The sequence below is a fragment of the Astatotilapia calliptera genome, chromosome 9, assembly GCF_900246225.1.
Source record: "Astatotilapia calliptera chromosome 9, fAstCal1.2, whole genome shotgun sequence".
In the NCBI taxonomy this organism is placed as follows: Eukaryota; Metazoa; Chordata; class Actinopteri; order Cichliformes; family Cichlidae; genus Astatotilapia; species Astatotilapia calliptera.
Genome location: NC_039310.1, coordinates 21,512,301 through 21,525,878, shown reverse-complemented (window position 1 = coordinate 21,525,878; position 13,578 = coordinate 21,512,301). Strand labels below are relative to the sequence as shown.

Below are 13,578 nucleotides of genomic sequence, written 5' to 3'. Positions count from 1 at the left end.
ACTCTGTGAGCCTCTGTGTGTGTGTGTTTGTGTAGCCTTGAACTTTTCTGGACATTTCCTGGAAGGATCTGTATGTGAGATCATAAATGTCTGAATCATTCGGACCAGAGGCGATCCGTGCTAACTCACTAACGGAGATTTGCCGCGTTAATGCGGTTATGGCGTTAACGTCATTTTAATGAGATTAACGCTGACAGCACTAATCCAAATATATCTAGATTGAAAGTATATCACTTTAATTTGCAGCAGTGGGTTTATTTATTAGAATTTCTATATAGTAAAACGACGTCTATGCAAATTAGTAAGTAATGGTTTCAAATAAACAGTATAGAATACAAAGTGCTACAATTGCACCCAAAACAAAGTGGATTAAAAGCAGGTGCGACCTGTGGTTAACAGGACTAAGCTAAACAAAGCATTTCCAGTAGTAAGTAAGTAGTAAGTGTGAACAATTTCCTGTTGTCTGCTACATGTGCAAAAGGGCAACGACAAACAAAGTGTGAAAACGAACCCGTCCTCTATTTCATTTGATGGCAACTTCCACTACAGTTGTGGAAGAGGGGGAAGCACGAAATTCGACCTGTTTCGGAAAGTAGAGAAAACGAGCCATACGTGGATATTCAGCGTATCGCTGTAGCACAAAGCGTTTGCATGGACAGATCAGCTCCGTTTAGATTTAACCATGTGCGCGTCAAATTACCGTAACTCGTCACTATTTTGGGAAAGAGAGAAAATTAAAATTGAAGCAGAGAGAATGCTGCTTAGGTTTTAAACAGAAGGTCATAGGAAGTAATGCACAACTACTCCCGGAGGGTGCTGGTAACGCACCTGGAAGCTATTTGCAAACTGACATCAAACAAAAAAATAGAGCAAGAACAACTTAGCTAGCAGAGGGCGGACTTAGAAAACGAATAGAATAGTTAATGCTAGTTAAATTTTCCTACTCTAATCACTTTGTTTTATGAATACATGCGTTAAAAGCATGACAAGACACAGAATACATGTTTCTCATACAACTAATTAGAAAAAGCAACAATATGCGAATAAATTCTCCCAAAGCACTTGACGTCCTGCTTAGTCTCCTGCACGTGGCTCTCTCTCATCACCGTCTCCTTCACTGTGGGTATGTCTGCATGAAGCCTCGAGGAACATTAATGTAAAAGTGACCTATGTGTGAATGTCAAATGAAGCCTGCAATGTTACGTATCCCGGTTTGACAGTAGATAGCGTAAGGATAAGCCAAAGAGACTACCAGAGCCTGAACGTCTGCAGACAGCTGTGAGGATGCCACGTTTATGCGATGGTAAAAATTTACACTACAAAGACGCTGAAGACAGCTAGAGGTCGAACCGAGAGCCAACATTCAGTCGTGGCAGCGACTGTGATGGTGAGAGTGGATGTATACAGCAATGAGCGAGGCGAAGGATGCAAAACGAGGCGAGCAGCAAGAGAAGGGGAAACGACATGAAATGGAAGCTGAAAAGTGACAAACACGCACAAAGGTCATGGTTTCACTCGTCACCGGTGGGATTTTTTAAGCTGGATTTGAAAGATTTTAGGAGATCACAGTGCGCAAATGTTGACGTACACGTTGGAGGTACTTCGCTAACATTTTTTAAAATGATTTCACGACTGTTAAACTATGTCGGCGTTAAAAAAAGTAAAGAAAAAAAAACTAAACAAAGAAATCACATGATTCATGTCTGATCTCCAGTCAAATAGTTTCAATTTACAATGAAATTAAAGAGAAAAGCAGCAAATGATACATTTCACGATGGCGGAGCTAGCAGTTATGTGGTGTTTTTTTGGTTAGTTGCACTAGCAGTGCAAGTCTGCGGCGTGGCTCAGTCCCCCCACTTTTTATCAAGAGCATTTCTACAGTTTTTATAAGGAATGCAATGAAATTTCGTGCAGTCATGAATCGTGATCACTTTAAGCAGCTACGGTAGCCAACATTTGCCCAAAGGTTGAGCATTCAACACCCTCAACCTGTTGGCAACAACTTTTAATCACAACATGAATGAAAGGGTCGTCTAGTGGGAGGCAACCTGTGTTCAAAGCAGGTCAGACTCGGACTGACTGCATTTACTTTCAGACAGACTGGCAAAGTTTTGCAAATCATTGCTAATTGCACCCTTTGGTTGCAACTCGTCTGCAATATACGTTTTGCAAAAAGGGACTCGACTCAACTGGTTGCCAACCAGTTGTATTCTGGTTATTCCTTTATAAAACTACTGTTGTTGAGTGCCAGTTTCACGTTACAGTTACACTGGTGTCCTGCAGCAGCTACGTCACTATTTATGTGGGAATTTCTGAAGTTCTTTTTCAAATCTCTGAGATGGACAAACCGGACTCTGAATGCAAGAAGTCAGTGCAAAATTAAATGGGATTTTTTGTGTACGCAGACTGTGACAGGTTTGTGATTTTCCATGTAATTTCTAACCTGACCTCATTGAAATGGAAGCTGATAGCACGCGGACTCTCTCTTATTGCCGTACTAACGGCACCAAAGTTGCTTTGAAAGCAGCATCTAGACTGCGAGTGGTCTCAGACCTGGTCCCCATCTCCAAAGCAACCACTTTAAAAGCAACAAGATTGAAAATTTATTGCATGTTGTTGCAATAACTTTTTTGTCAGTCCTAAAATATAAATAAAATAAATTTAAAATAGGTTACAAGTATAATATACATAATGTTACATAATACTAAGACATTTAATTTAAGATATACAGTTATATTTCAGATTTTTGTAGAAAAATCTCTCCTTCCCATTGTTAACGCATACTTTGATTATCATCAACATCTCAGGAGAATCAGCTTTTCCCAAATCTTCATCCAGATGAAAGTGTAACCACTGTTGAGCTCTTCGATCACATAAAAGCAGACACACAAAGGGTCATTCATTGCACACCATGCAGTGTTTTTGGCCGTTGTAGGTCACTTGGATTCAAACTCACTTTCTGGCACGGTTCTGGACGGCCTGCTGCTGCTGCTGCTGCTGTTGCTGCTGCTGCTGCTGCTGGACCTGCTGGGAGGGGGCAGGCCTCTTACGGCTGGGCTCCATCACTGGGGAGGGCAGGCCGGGCCGCACCGCCGGGCTCCCTCCGTACGGCGGGCCGGGGGGGCCCATGGGAGCTCCCTGGTGGGGCATTCTCGCTCCAGACGGCATGCCGGGACGCTGGAAGGAAAGAAGAAAGACAGAGAGCATGTATTATATAGAAAAGATTCTGAACGTGTTTTGTAATTCATTTTAAGCAAAAATGAGTCTTTCTAAAAATACAACAAAGACATAGCAGTGTTTGATTCCAGGTGGAGTGAAGGGGGGACTCTTCTTTGAACACGCCTGACAAAAACACGAATTAGAGCTCCAACAAAGAGCTTCACATCAGCTTCTAATCCAGACGCCACAGACCTGACCCAAAACCCAAACAGCACGCTCACAGAAATAAATATTTTGACTTTCTTCCTCTCTTTGGCAACCTTTGATAACCTTTCAACAATCAAACAGCAGCGGCTTTTACGCAATTTATTGACGTCAATTTGCACCATTTCTGTTTGTGTGTGTCTCCATCCTGGGCAGCGAACATGAAGATCAAACCCAGCTGTGAAGCTTTAACTGCAGCGCCGTCTAATATTGGATTTGTTAGACGGCAACAACAAATACAACAGCGAAAACGTCAGATAGCCACAGATCAGTCACCTTATAAAGGAACCTGTTATGCTCATTTCCAAATGTTGATTCTTGGACGTTGCTAGAGTAGCTTTGCATGATTCAAAGCTAAAACTAATCCTTCTTTATCTTAAACTGCACATTGGTGCAGCCCATCAGTTCATCCTCTATGAGCCAACTTTCTTCTGATTGGCTGCCCCTTGCAAACAGAAGGGTTTGAAGGTGGGGCTGTGTGCTTGAGATTACCATATTAATAATAACAGGAGGCCGTCTTGACCCCATCTAAGTGCCTAAATGTATCGAGCAGTTGAACAGGTGTACCTAACGAAGTGGCCACGAGCGTATATGACAGCATATACGAAAAACAGAACAAGTCCGCTTTAAGAAAACAACTCTGATTACCAGAAAATACCAGAAACGAGAGCAGCTGCAGTGGAAGAATCACCAATATCTTGTTCTTTCCGCCTTATCTTTTCTCCTCTAAACAAAAATCAGGGTTGGCAGCTGGAAATGAGAATGCACAGAGGTTTTTTCACAGCAGTCAAACTCTGTGACATGCACACTGGAGCGCTAACACACACACACACACACGTATGTCTCCGAAACAATGCAAGCAGTGTCGGAGACCACACTCCCGTTCTGACGCCTGCGAACAACTGGGCACCTCTCACCTGCGCCTGTCACTCCCATGGCAACAGCTGCCTCCCGCCTCGGTTTATTGTCTGAAACCGAACAGGGCAAAAGAAAGCGAGCGAGAAAAGAAAACGCCTGACTTCATCCAGACCTCCGACTGTCTGTGAAGGGCTCCACCAGAACACATCCACAGAGAATAACCAGTCCTCTAATTAAAAATTCTATTAATTGAAATCATCAGAGAGGAAGAGCGGAAGAGGAAGACTGATGCTGGAATGGAAAATATCACAGCAGCAGCATTTTTAATAGCCGGGAGATGCTTTTCTTTATGTGCGTGTACTAAAGCCACCATAGAAATAAAAGCAGTAGTTCCTGTAATGCAGCGGTCCCCAACCTTTTTTGCGCCACGGACCGGTTTATGCCCGACAATATTTTCATGGACCGGCCTTTAAGGTGTTGCGGATAAATACAACAAAATAAAACTAGTACCGGTACCGAAAAAAAGAAAATTTATTTATAACACACGTGAAAAGACCCAGGAAAACCGAGTAAACGATAAAAATGATAACAAAATAACGCTGAAAACTGATAAAAACCCTGAAAACCAGACATTTCACACCTGAGCCTCAACTCTCGCGGCCCGGTACCAAACGACTCACGGACCGGTACCGGTCCGAGGCCCGGGGGTTGGGGACCGCTGCTCTAATGGCCATATGAGGCTTGGTCCAACGGGGGATGTTAAAACGCTCAACTTTAAAGCATTAAAAAGCATTTTCGCAGGGTGGGGGGCACAAGCCAATGTACTCCTGATAGGGATAGGGGGAGATGGAGGCAGATGGCCTGCTGTGGTGACCCCTAAAGGAAGCAGGAAGAAGACGAAGGTCAAGAACAAAAACAGTTTTGGTCTGCAGTTTCAAAGAGTTTTAATTATCTGACAATTTTTTCATGGTTCAGACTTCACATGGGGCCCCGATGACATTTTGTAGAGTCACCATTTTTATTTGTTTCTTTAATTTTGTCCGTAGCGTCATGGCCACTTCTACTGGACAATATTAAAACATCGAAGTGAAACATTCTTTATTTTAGGTTGAATTACAGTTAAAGTTCAAATGAATCCATTATGTTTTCCACAGTCTCTGAGTAATCATGTGAAATAATAATAACAAAAATAAACATGATTATAGGTTTTTCCCTAATCAGCCACAGCATCTGTGTCCCAAAAAAGCTGCATGACTTTGTTCGCATTGCTTCCTTTATAATAAATGCTTAATAGTTTCACAGAGAGTGAGAAGTGATTCAGAATTGTCAAATAATCTTTGCATAACTGAGTTCCTATAATGAAAGATTGTTTTATTGATGTATTCTGAGGTGTCAAAATAAGCGATTAAGGGTACAGGGAAGGTCGTCAAACGTCGTGTTTATCAGGGAAACACTTGCTGCAATGGTTAGCAATGTGAGGCCAAAAATCTGTACTTTTATTTTATTTTAGGGAAAATAAATAACAGTTTTGAGGAGCGGTAAAGGTTCAGTTCGGCTTTTTTTCCCCCCTTCCCAGAACATCTAATAGGGTTCCTTATTGCATGATATTATTGGGCTGAAAACTGAGGACATCACTTCACCTTTTTACTAAAAACAATCTTCTGTGTGCTCGTAACAATAATTCAGTACTCCATGTGGACTCTCTTTTCTTTTCTTCAACGAGGTGCTGGAAATATTTCTCCGATTTTGGTGCATGTTGACATGACAGCATCACACAGCTGATCTATTGGACTGAGATCTGGTGTCTGTGGAGGTCATGAGTGCAGTGACCTCATTGTCATGCTCAAGAAACCAGTTTGAATTGGTTTGAGCTTTGTAACATGGTGTGCTATCCTGCTGGGTACACTGTGGTCATACATGGATGGACACGATTAACAACAATACTCAGGTAGTGACAAAGTGTGCTAAGAAAATAGTTCCCGCCGATCACACCAGCAGCAGCAGTGTAAACTGTTGATACAAGGCAGGATGGAGCCCTGCTTTTACATTGTCACCAGCTTTTGACCCAAAAGTCCAGTTTTGGTGAGACTTTGCAAAATGTAGCCTCGGTTTTCTCCTCCCAGCTGACACGAGAGCTAACCAGTGTGGTCTTCTGCTTCATCTGCTCTTCTGCGTACCTTGATTAGAACGAGTGGATATTTGAGTCACTGTCGCCTTCCTCTCAGGTCAAAGCAGTTCAGTCCATTCTCATCTGACATCAACAAAGCATTTTCACCCAGAGAACCGAGGCTCGCTGGGTGTTTTCTCTTTTCCACACTGGCTGTGTGGGAAAATCCACAGCAGATCGGCAGTTTCTCCAACCGGCACGAACAACCACGCCACCTTCAAAGTCACCTAAATCCCCTTTCCTCACTCCGACGCTCAGGTTGAACCTCAGCACGTCGTCTCGACCACGTCTACACCGAGTTGCTCCCATGTGGTCGTTAACAAGCAGGCGTACCTAATAAAATAACACGTGAATGTACACTTCACGTATTTGCTGACTTTAAATGAAAGCAGAGCGCGTTTCCACGCAGTGAAATGTGCTCTATAAATAAAGCTGCCTTGCCTTGAATGAATCTACTCGCAATGTGAGCATCAATCGAACCAGAAACTTTTTATTTTGGAAAACACTCACAGGATATTTTCAGTGTTTTTCTTCTCCACCTTCCTTTTACTCAAAAAAAAAGCATATATACAATGTTACATACGCGCCTCATTACTGAGTGAATTTAATTACAGCAAACACGCCAACACATTTACAGAGCAAGAAGCAGACGTTTCCTTTTCTTTCTGTGCCTTAATTAAATTATTATTTTTTCAGTTATTTAAAAAGAAATCTCTCTGCGATAATTATGTTCATCTAAACCTCGCAAAGCGGTGAAATTTCTCCATCTGAATAGAAAAAAAGAAGAAGTCTGAGCACAGAAACTGCAGCTACATTTGGTAACATAGCGGGTAAATGTTGGAGGAGGAGGACAGCTGAAGGATACAGCTCGAGGGGGGGTTCATGACCTCACGCATGCTCGCATTTTTCTTAAGTTTGTCATCTCTACATGTAGATTACAGCGCGTTCGCACTTGCGCAGGTCTGAGGTGATCTTTAGACCGTTCACAAACACAAACAAAGAGCAGAGAGCGGAGGTAGTAAGCAGCAGGGAGGTTTAATAACTCCGCGCTGACTGTGGATTTTTATTTCCTGACGTATTGTGTGCCCTTTGAAATGGTGATCGAGCAGAGATCCTGTGATAAGAACGACCGAGCAGACGCTGCTGTCACTCCGGCCACTGAGGGGGGGAGGGGATGGGGGTCAGAGCAACTGAGAAGGGTCTGGGGATAAAACAACATATGGCGGAGGCCTCCTGCTCAAAAGCTGTTAAGAGAGAGGTCCTTCTCCCACTTCCTAGCTAAGCTGGAAAACAACACCCAGACAGGCAGACAGAGCTGCTGCTGCTGCTGCTGCTACAACTCCGTCTGGAGAATGTGAGCCATCCAGATAACAGATACACAAAACCATCGCTGGATAATGTACACACACACTCACAATGAGCTGCGCTCTATAATCTGACCTGCTGAACTGACTCCAGCACTCTGCCCGGAGCTCTGCCAGCCAGCCAGCCAGCAATCGAATCTGCCATGTGGATGGATATCTGAGAAGTGTGTTGGCATCTCTGGGAAGGCTGGAGGGATTTGAAGAGGCCAAACTTATCCCACACCGTACTAAACATATGAATCTGTGGGTTGTTACATGCACGGTCCCTGAAAGGCTTCGATTGGAGCTCTGAAACCTGCTAAAATCTGAGGATGAGGCTGCTTCCTTAAGACTTGCTTTAGAACAAATTCCCCATCTTTCATGTTATGTGCTGCTATATGTTTTGAAGCGCTTACAGAGCGTGCTTTTATTTTAATGTCGTTCGTGTTTACAAAAGGTGATTAAAGGTGAATAAAGCTGCAGGAACTGATTAATCGATTGGCGGATAATTCATTCTCCGGCATAGCTGATTAACAGCTTGAGTCATTTTTATTAACTGTGCTTTAATTTCAGCATCTAGCATGTTGTCACCTTGCGGACACATTTTTTTTATCCAACTGATGAATATTTTTCTGAATTCCTCTTAGCTTAGTTTCGTCTGCAATAAACCCAAAAGCATGGACAGAAAAACCTCAAGTCTAACCCTAAAATGACCATTTTTACGTTATTGCTTGCAAATGTACTCAAACGAGTATGTGACTGGATTTATCAAACCCTTTCCGAGCCGAATTAAAGAGCATTTGCAGGTTCCTGTTTTATTTAGTTTAGCGGCGTGGAGGGCAGTGAGAGCGGCTGTCGTTCAGATTGTCATTAGTTTGAAGATTTCAGATCAGCTGCTAAAACTCTGCTTACAGTCTGGTGTTTACACGAAGCGACACACTTGATCACATTTGTCCTCCTCGCCGACTATCTCATCTCCGTCGTGTGTTTGATTCGCTCCCCGCGGGAGGGTTATCAGTCATCTCGTCTGTGCTGTAGTTACTGTAAGTACTTTAATACTTTCAGAGGGCCCCGGCAGATGGAGGGCAGGCGCAGGACGAGTAAGAAGTTAAATCGTTCTCACTGAGCGGTTCTTTGATTTTGGTGTTTATGTGGAGCATTGTTATTGCGTTTGGGCTTTTTAAGCAATTATTTTTAACCTTCAAGACGTCACTCAAACAGCAGCAAGACATTTATATGTGCTGTTGTGACATTTTTCTATTTTAAAAACGTTTCCCACCATGATTTTCTTTTTAAATTAGCCCGTTGGGGTGGCGAGTATTTATTGAATTTATCCACTTATAATCACCGCATTCTAATGTTTTGCATTTCATTTTGACAATTTTACGTAAAAAAAAAAAAAAAATATATATATATTTTGAATGTTTCTGCAAAAAATAGCTCAACTATAACATATTTTTTTAAATTCTTGCCATTTTTCACTCTTTCTTTGACAGAGCGGTGCAGAGAGGAGGCAGGTAAGCAGGTAGTGAGCAGGTGTGGAACGACATGCATGGTCTGGGTTCGAACCCTGGTGCAACAAATATAGATGTGTAAACCCTCTGAGGTCATTTAAGATGACTCAAACCCTAAATATCCATGTAAAATACTGACCACAACAAAGAGCCAGGAGCCAGGAGGGAAAGAAAGTCACAGCATTTTACTAGTTTTTGTTGTTGCACCGCATATAAGCACACATTAATCTTACTATAACGGCAGTACTAAATGCATTTTTATACGTACACCATCTCCTCTTTACCGGGCGAGCAAACATCGTCGCACACACGATTATTAACATCAAATCCGAACTCTTTTCCTTTTTGTGTTCACATGTCACCTTCAACATGTCGCCCACAGAGATTCACTGAAGTGTAAACCGATTCAATTTGATTTACACAGCACCAAATCACAACAGCAGTCGCCTCCAGGTGCTTTATTTTGCAAGGTTAGGACCTATAGAGATAACCCCAACAATCACACAAGCCCCTATGAGCAAGCACTTGGTGATGGCGGGGAGGAAAAACTCCTTTTTTACAGGAAGAAACCTCAGGCAGAACCAGACTCGACCACGGGCAGGGGGAACTGTCTACCACGGCCGGGTGGAGGTGAGGGGAGGGAGACAGGACAAAAGACACGCATCAGGATTTTTATTCCTGCCTGTTTTTTGGACCGTGTCGGGTCTCCAGCTGTCCGTGTCTGCAACTGAGTATAATCCAAGCTTCAGACCTCAGAGACTTAAAAGCGGACATCTGAGCAAATGTGTTAACAGATACTTCTGTATTGTATCATCTCTGATTGATTCCTGAAACACAATCTTCAGGACATTATTTTGGTTACATAAAGCAGGATTACACTTCAGGGGCAGGCTAATTTGTCAGATTTTGAATTAGCTGGATTAGCCAAGATAGACTAACTCTGGAGTGTAGTGGTCAAGTCAAAGAGCCTCGGTTTGAAGGCCATCTGGTGTAAAAAATAAATAAATATTAATTACACATGCTTCTATCAGTTAAGACCTACTAGCTGATTATTTTATCCATCAACAGTTTTCAGTTGTCAGGAGAAAAGCTAACCGGGACGTTTTATTTGGTTTCTCACCCGTTAACAGTGAAACAGGATGCTCGACCTCTCGTAGCCTAAAGAGTCGGCTCACCAAAAACTGCACCGAAAGACGCTCTCGTTCACTTTTAGAGGTTTTCCAACCATGCAAATGGCTTTATGTGCTGACATTTTGCAGATATTAATAACCACCCATTGAAAAGATCTTTTCAGGCTGCGCGCTGAAAACCATTAAACTTCCTGATAGAGAGAAATTTCAGTGAAAATCAAGGTCTGCGGATTTTTTCTTGGGTTACCTGGACATTGTGTTTGGAAAGTCAAGTAGTTGTTGAATTAGATTTTTTAAAATGTTTTTATTTTGCTTTTCAATACCGTGGCGCCACAGAGGAAATGACTTTCACCTCTGCCGCATCACAGCGTGGAGGCACGCCGATATCTCACACCCCAAACAGCCTAACCCGAACCCCACTCGTCTTCCACTCGAGGTAACTGAGCTTAAACATTTTATTTGTGTAAATTTCTATGAAGGGAACAATGAAGGCAACCCAGCTGTGAGAGAAACTGAAGTTTACATTCGCTCTCAGTTACACAAACACGCTGTGAATCCACCGACGCCCGAGCCTACACTGTGTCATATTATGTTTTGGGTTTATCGGGGTTTTCCCACAGAGAGGGCTCGAAGGCTTCCTCGCCGACTTTCACGAGCAACAGAAGTCGCACAGCAGAAGGGAGGTGAGGGAGACAATGAGAGGAGAGGAGGAAGGGACTTCAGCCCACCCATCAGTCCTCGAACCGAAGCTCGGCCAAAGCCTGCTGCTGCTGCTGCGACCTTCAGGAACCGCAGCTATGACTGCATCCACAGTATTTATGTGTGTGTCTGTGTTTTTTGCATGTAAATCCATCTGCGCACGTGTGTCTTTGCTTTATTCGACCATGAAAGGAAAGGGAACGTCACCGCTCGCCACAAGCTCACAAACTGTGCCGAATCATCTCCCCCTCCTCATCCACCCCCCCAATCCGGTAGTGTAAATATTTCTCCATTCTGCAGTACACACGTCGAGGAACCTGCCACAAGTATTACAACAAGACTTTTCCATCTCATAATGTGGGGGAAGAGAAAGAGCAGAGGAGAGGAGAGGTATGGGAGGCGGGGGAAAAAGCAGAGGGAAATATTTGGCTTGGAGCAGCCAGAGCCTCATCAAGGTTAATTGGTCTGTTGAGAGGACACACTCATCTGGCTCATCAATCACCTGGTCCATTGTTTCCTAAAGTCGGTCTCCGGGCGCAGGGCTTCGGCTCCGCAGCCCCTCTAATGACCGCTCCTGTCAAAAAGACAATACCTCATCTTGTTTCGTGTATAAATCTCGCCATGTCGCTAAGCCTGACACCGGCCCTGATTAAAATGGAGTCAGGTCTAAAACCCAGGACTTAAAAGGGTTTCACAAACATGCTTTATCGAGTCATTTTGACCTTCCCGGTGTACTTGAGGCTTTGGAAGAGGTGAGAGTCAGTTCAGCTGGATGATGATGCAGATATTTAGGACGATGGCACCCCAGCTCGTCTTTAAGGAGCATATAAACACTTCTGATCAACTTTGCCTACAGACATGACGAACAGTCCAGCTTCCCACCACACGTGCCTGCGTCTGTGGACAAGCACTCATTGGTGTGACACGAGTTTCGAGTCTGCTTGTGGTCCACGAACAGACCCTAACTGAACACACACTTAAAAAGTCCCTATTTACTCAAATCCCCAAACATGAAGACAAATATTGTCTGGAAAGCCTCAAAATGTTTCTCAGCGCACTCACGTTGTCATCCAAACATTCATTTTAAAGCTTTTCTCGAGTAAAAGACTCAAATATCTAAATACTTTTAAATCACAGACAACCGGCCCATTTACTACAAATCACCAGAGGCCTCCAGGTAACACTAGACCCACGTGAAGGGCACACAGGGTGCTCCACAGTGAAGAGTTTAAAGGAAGGAGTGGCGCCAATGCAGAGTTCGTCCAGCAGCAGCACATGCAGCAGAGTAGCATCACAGTGACCCAGTCACCTCTTTTCCACATGCATGCACCTCAAGCAATCCTGGGTCCTCACTCATGCTCTAGTTATCAAGTATTAAACTGTACAGCTATTAAAAGTCAAGCATCATTTCATCACAAAGTCTTGTCACCTTCTTAAAAAGCTGTGCCCCGTTTCAGAATCTGAGTAAAGGTGAAGCTTAATTCATCTTTTTCAGGAAGTTAAAACCACAACGCAGCTCCAGAGTTAGACACTCTGCAAACTATGGGTTGTGACGTCCTGAGAGGAATGTAAGAGATGGCGAGATGATTAAAAATGATTCTTTTTCTCTCTTTGCTGTCATTTTTATTTTTGTGTATGTCACAGCTACAGTTTGGCTGCATGTTTGTAGCTAATCTTTCGCCTCGTTTCCGGTCGTCTTCTGTTGACCGTATGAGAAAAAATGACAAAAGCTGATACTATTAGGCGGACAGCACAATTGTAACATGGTTTGATGATTTACTGATTTTAATCACCACAACATGAGTCGAATTCATAAAAAAAACGATGCCTCGCGCTTTGGGAAGTCATGGTCGGTCGTTTTCCTGTGAAATTCTGCACCGATACAAATTTTTTCTTGGTTCATTCATTTTTATTGTTGCTATTTTTTCTCTTATGGGTCAGTAAACCACAGAAATCTTTTGTTTGGAAGTCTTTGAGCGCTTCACTGCGCTATTTCTGAACACTTCAGCGCAGGGTGGATGCGGCACAACGAGATAAAGGTCAGATAATGCTATCTGTAAAAGCCACCTTATTCCCCTAAAAGGCCGATATCAACAGATACATCAGTGTTAGCTGCTTAACTGGAACAAGAATTGATGACAGGTAGATTTAAAAGGTCGAGTCACTGGCACAAACTGTATCCACACTCGAATCAAAGTTCTAACTACAAAGTGACGCTTACAGATTTGTTTTTTCACCGCTCTCAACCCTCGAAATGCATTCGTCTCCTCACCAAAACAAACCACTACTGAAGCAGACTTTGTGTGCTGCGTGTGGTTAATGGCAATAGTTGCTTAACCTCTAAACCATGAGCAACACTTCACTTGACATTTCATGCTAGCTTTTGCATGAATGGGCTGATTGTACCCCCGCATCATTTCCGGCATGGCCGCCTGCCTCGGCTC

The 13,578-nt window shown here is 43.3% G+C and overlaps 1 protein-coding gene across 5 annotated transcripts in view; it reads right to left on the bottom strand.

The window, feature by feature from the left end:
• smarcd3b (SWI/SNF related BAF chromatin remodeling complex subunit D3b) overlaps positions 1-13,578 on the bottom strand; it is a 60,837-nt gene that overhangs the window by 24,503 nt on the left and 22,756 nt on the right. For all 5 annotated transcript variants that reach the window (XM_026179902.1, XM_026179901.1, XM_026179900.1 and 2 more), the window contains exon 2: positions 2,957-3,177. In XM_026179902.1, the coding sequence (XP_026035687.1) occupies positions 2,957-3,177 (221 nt within the window). The remainder of the gene's footprint in view (positions 1-2,956; positions 3,178-13,578) is intronic.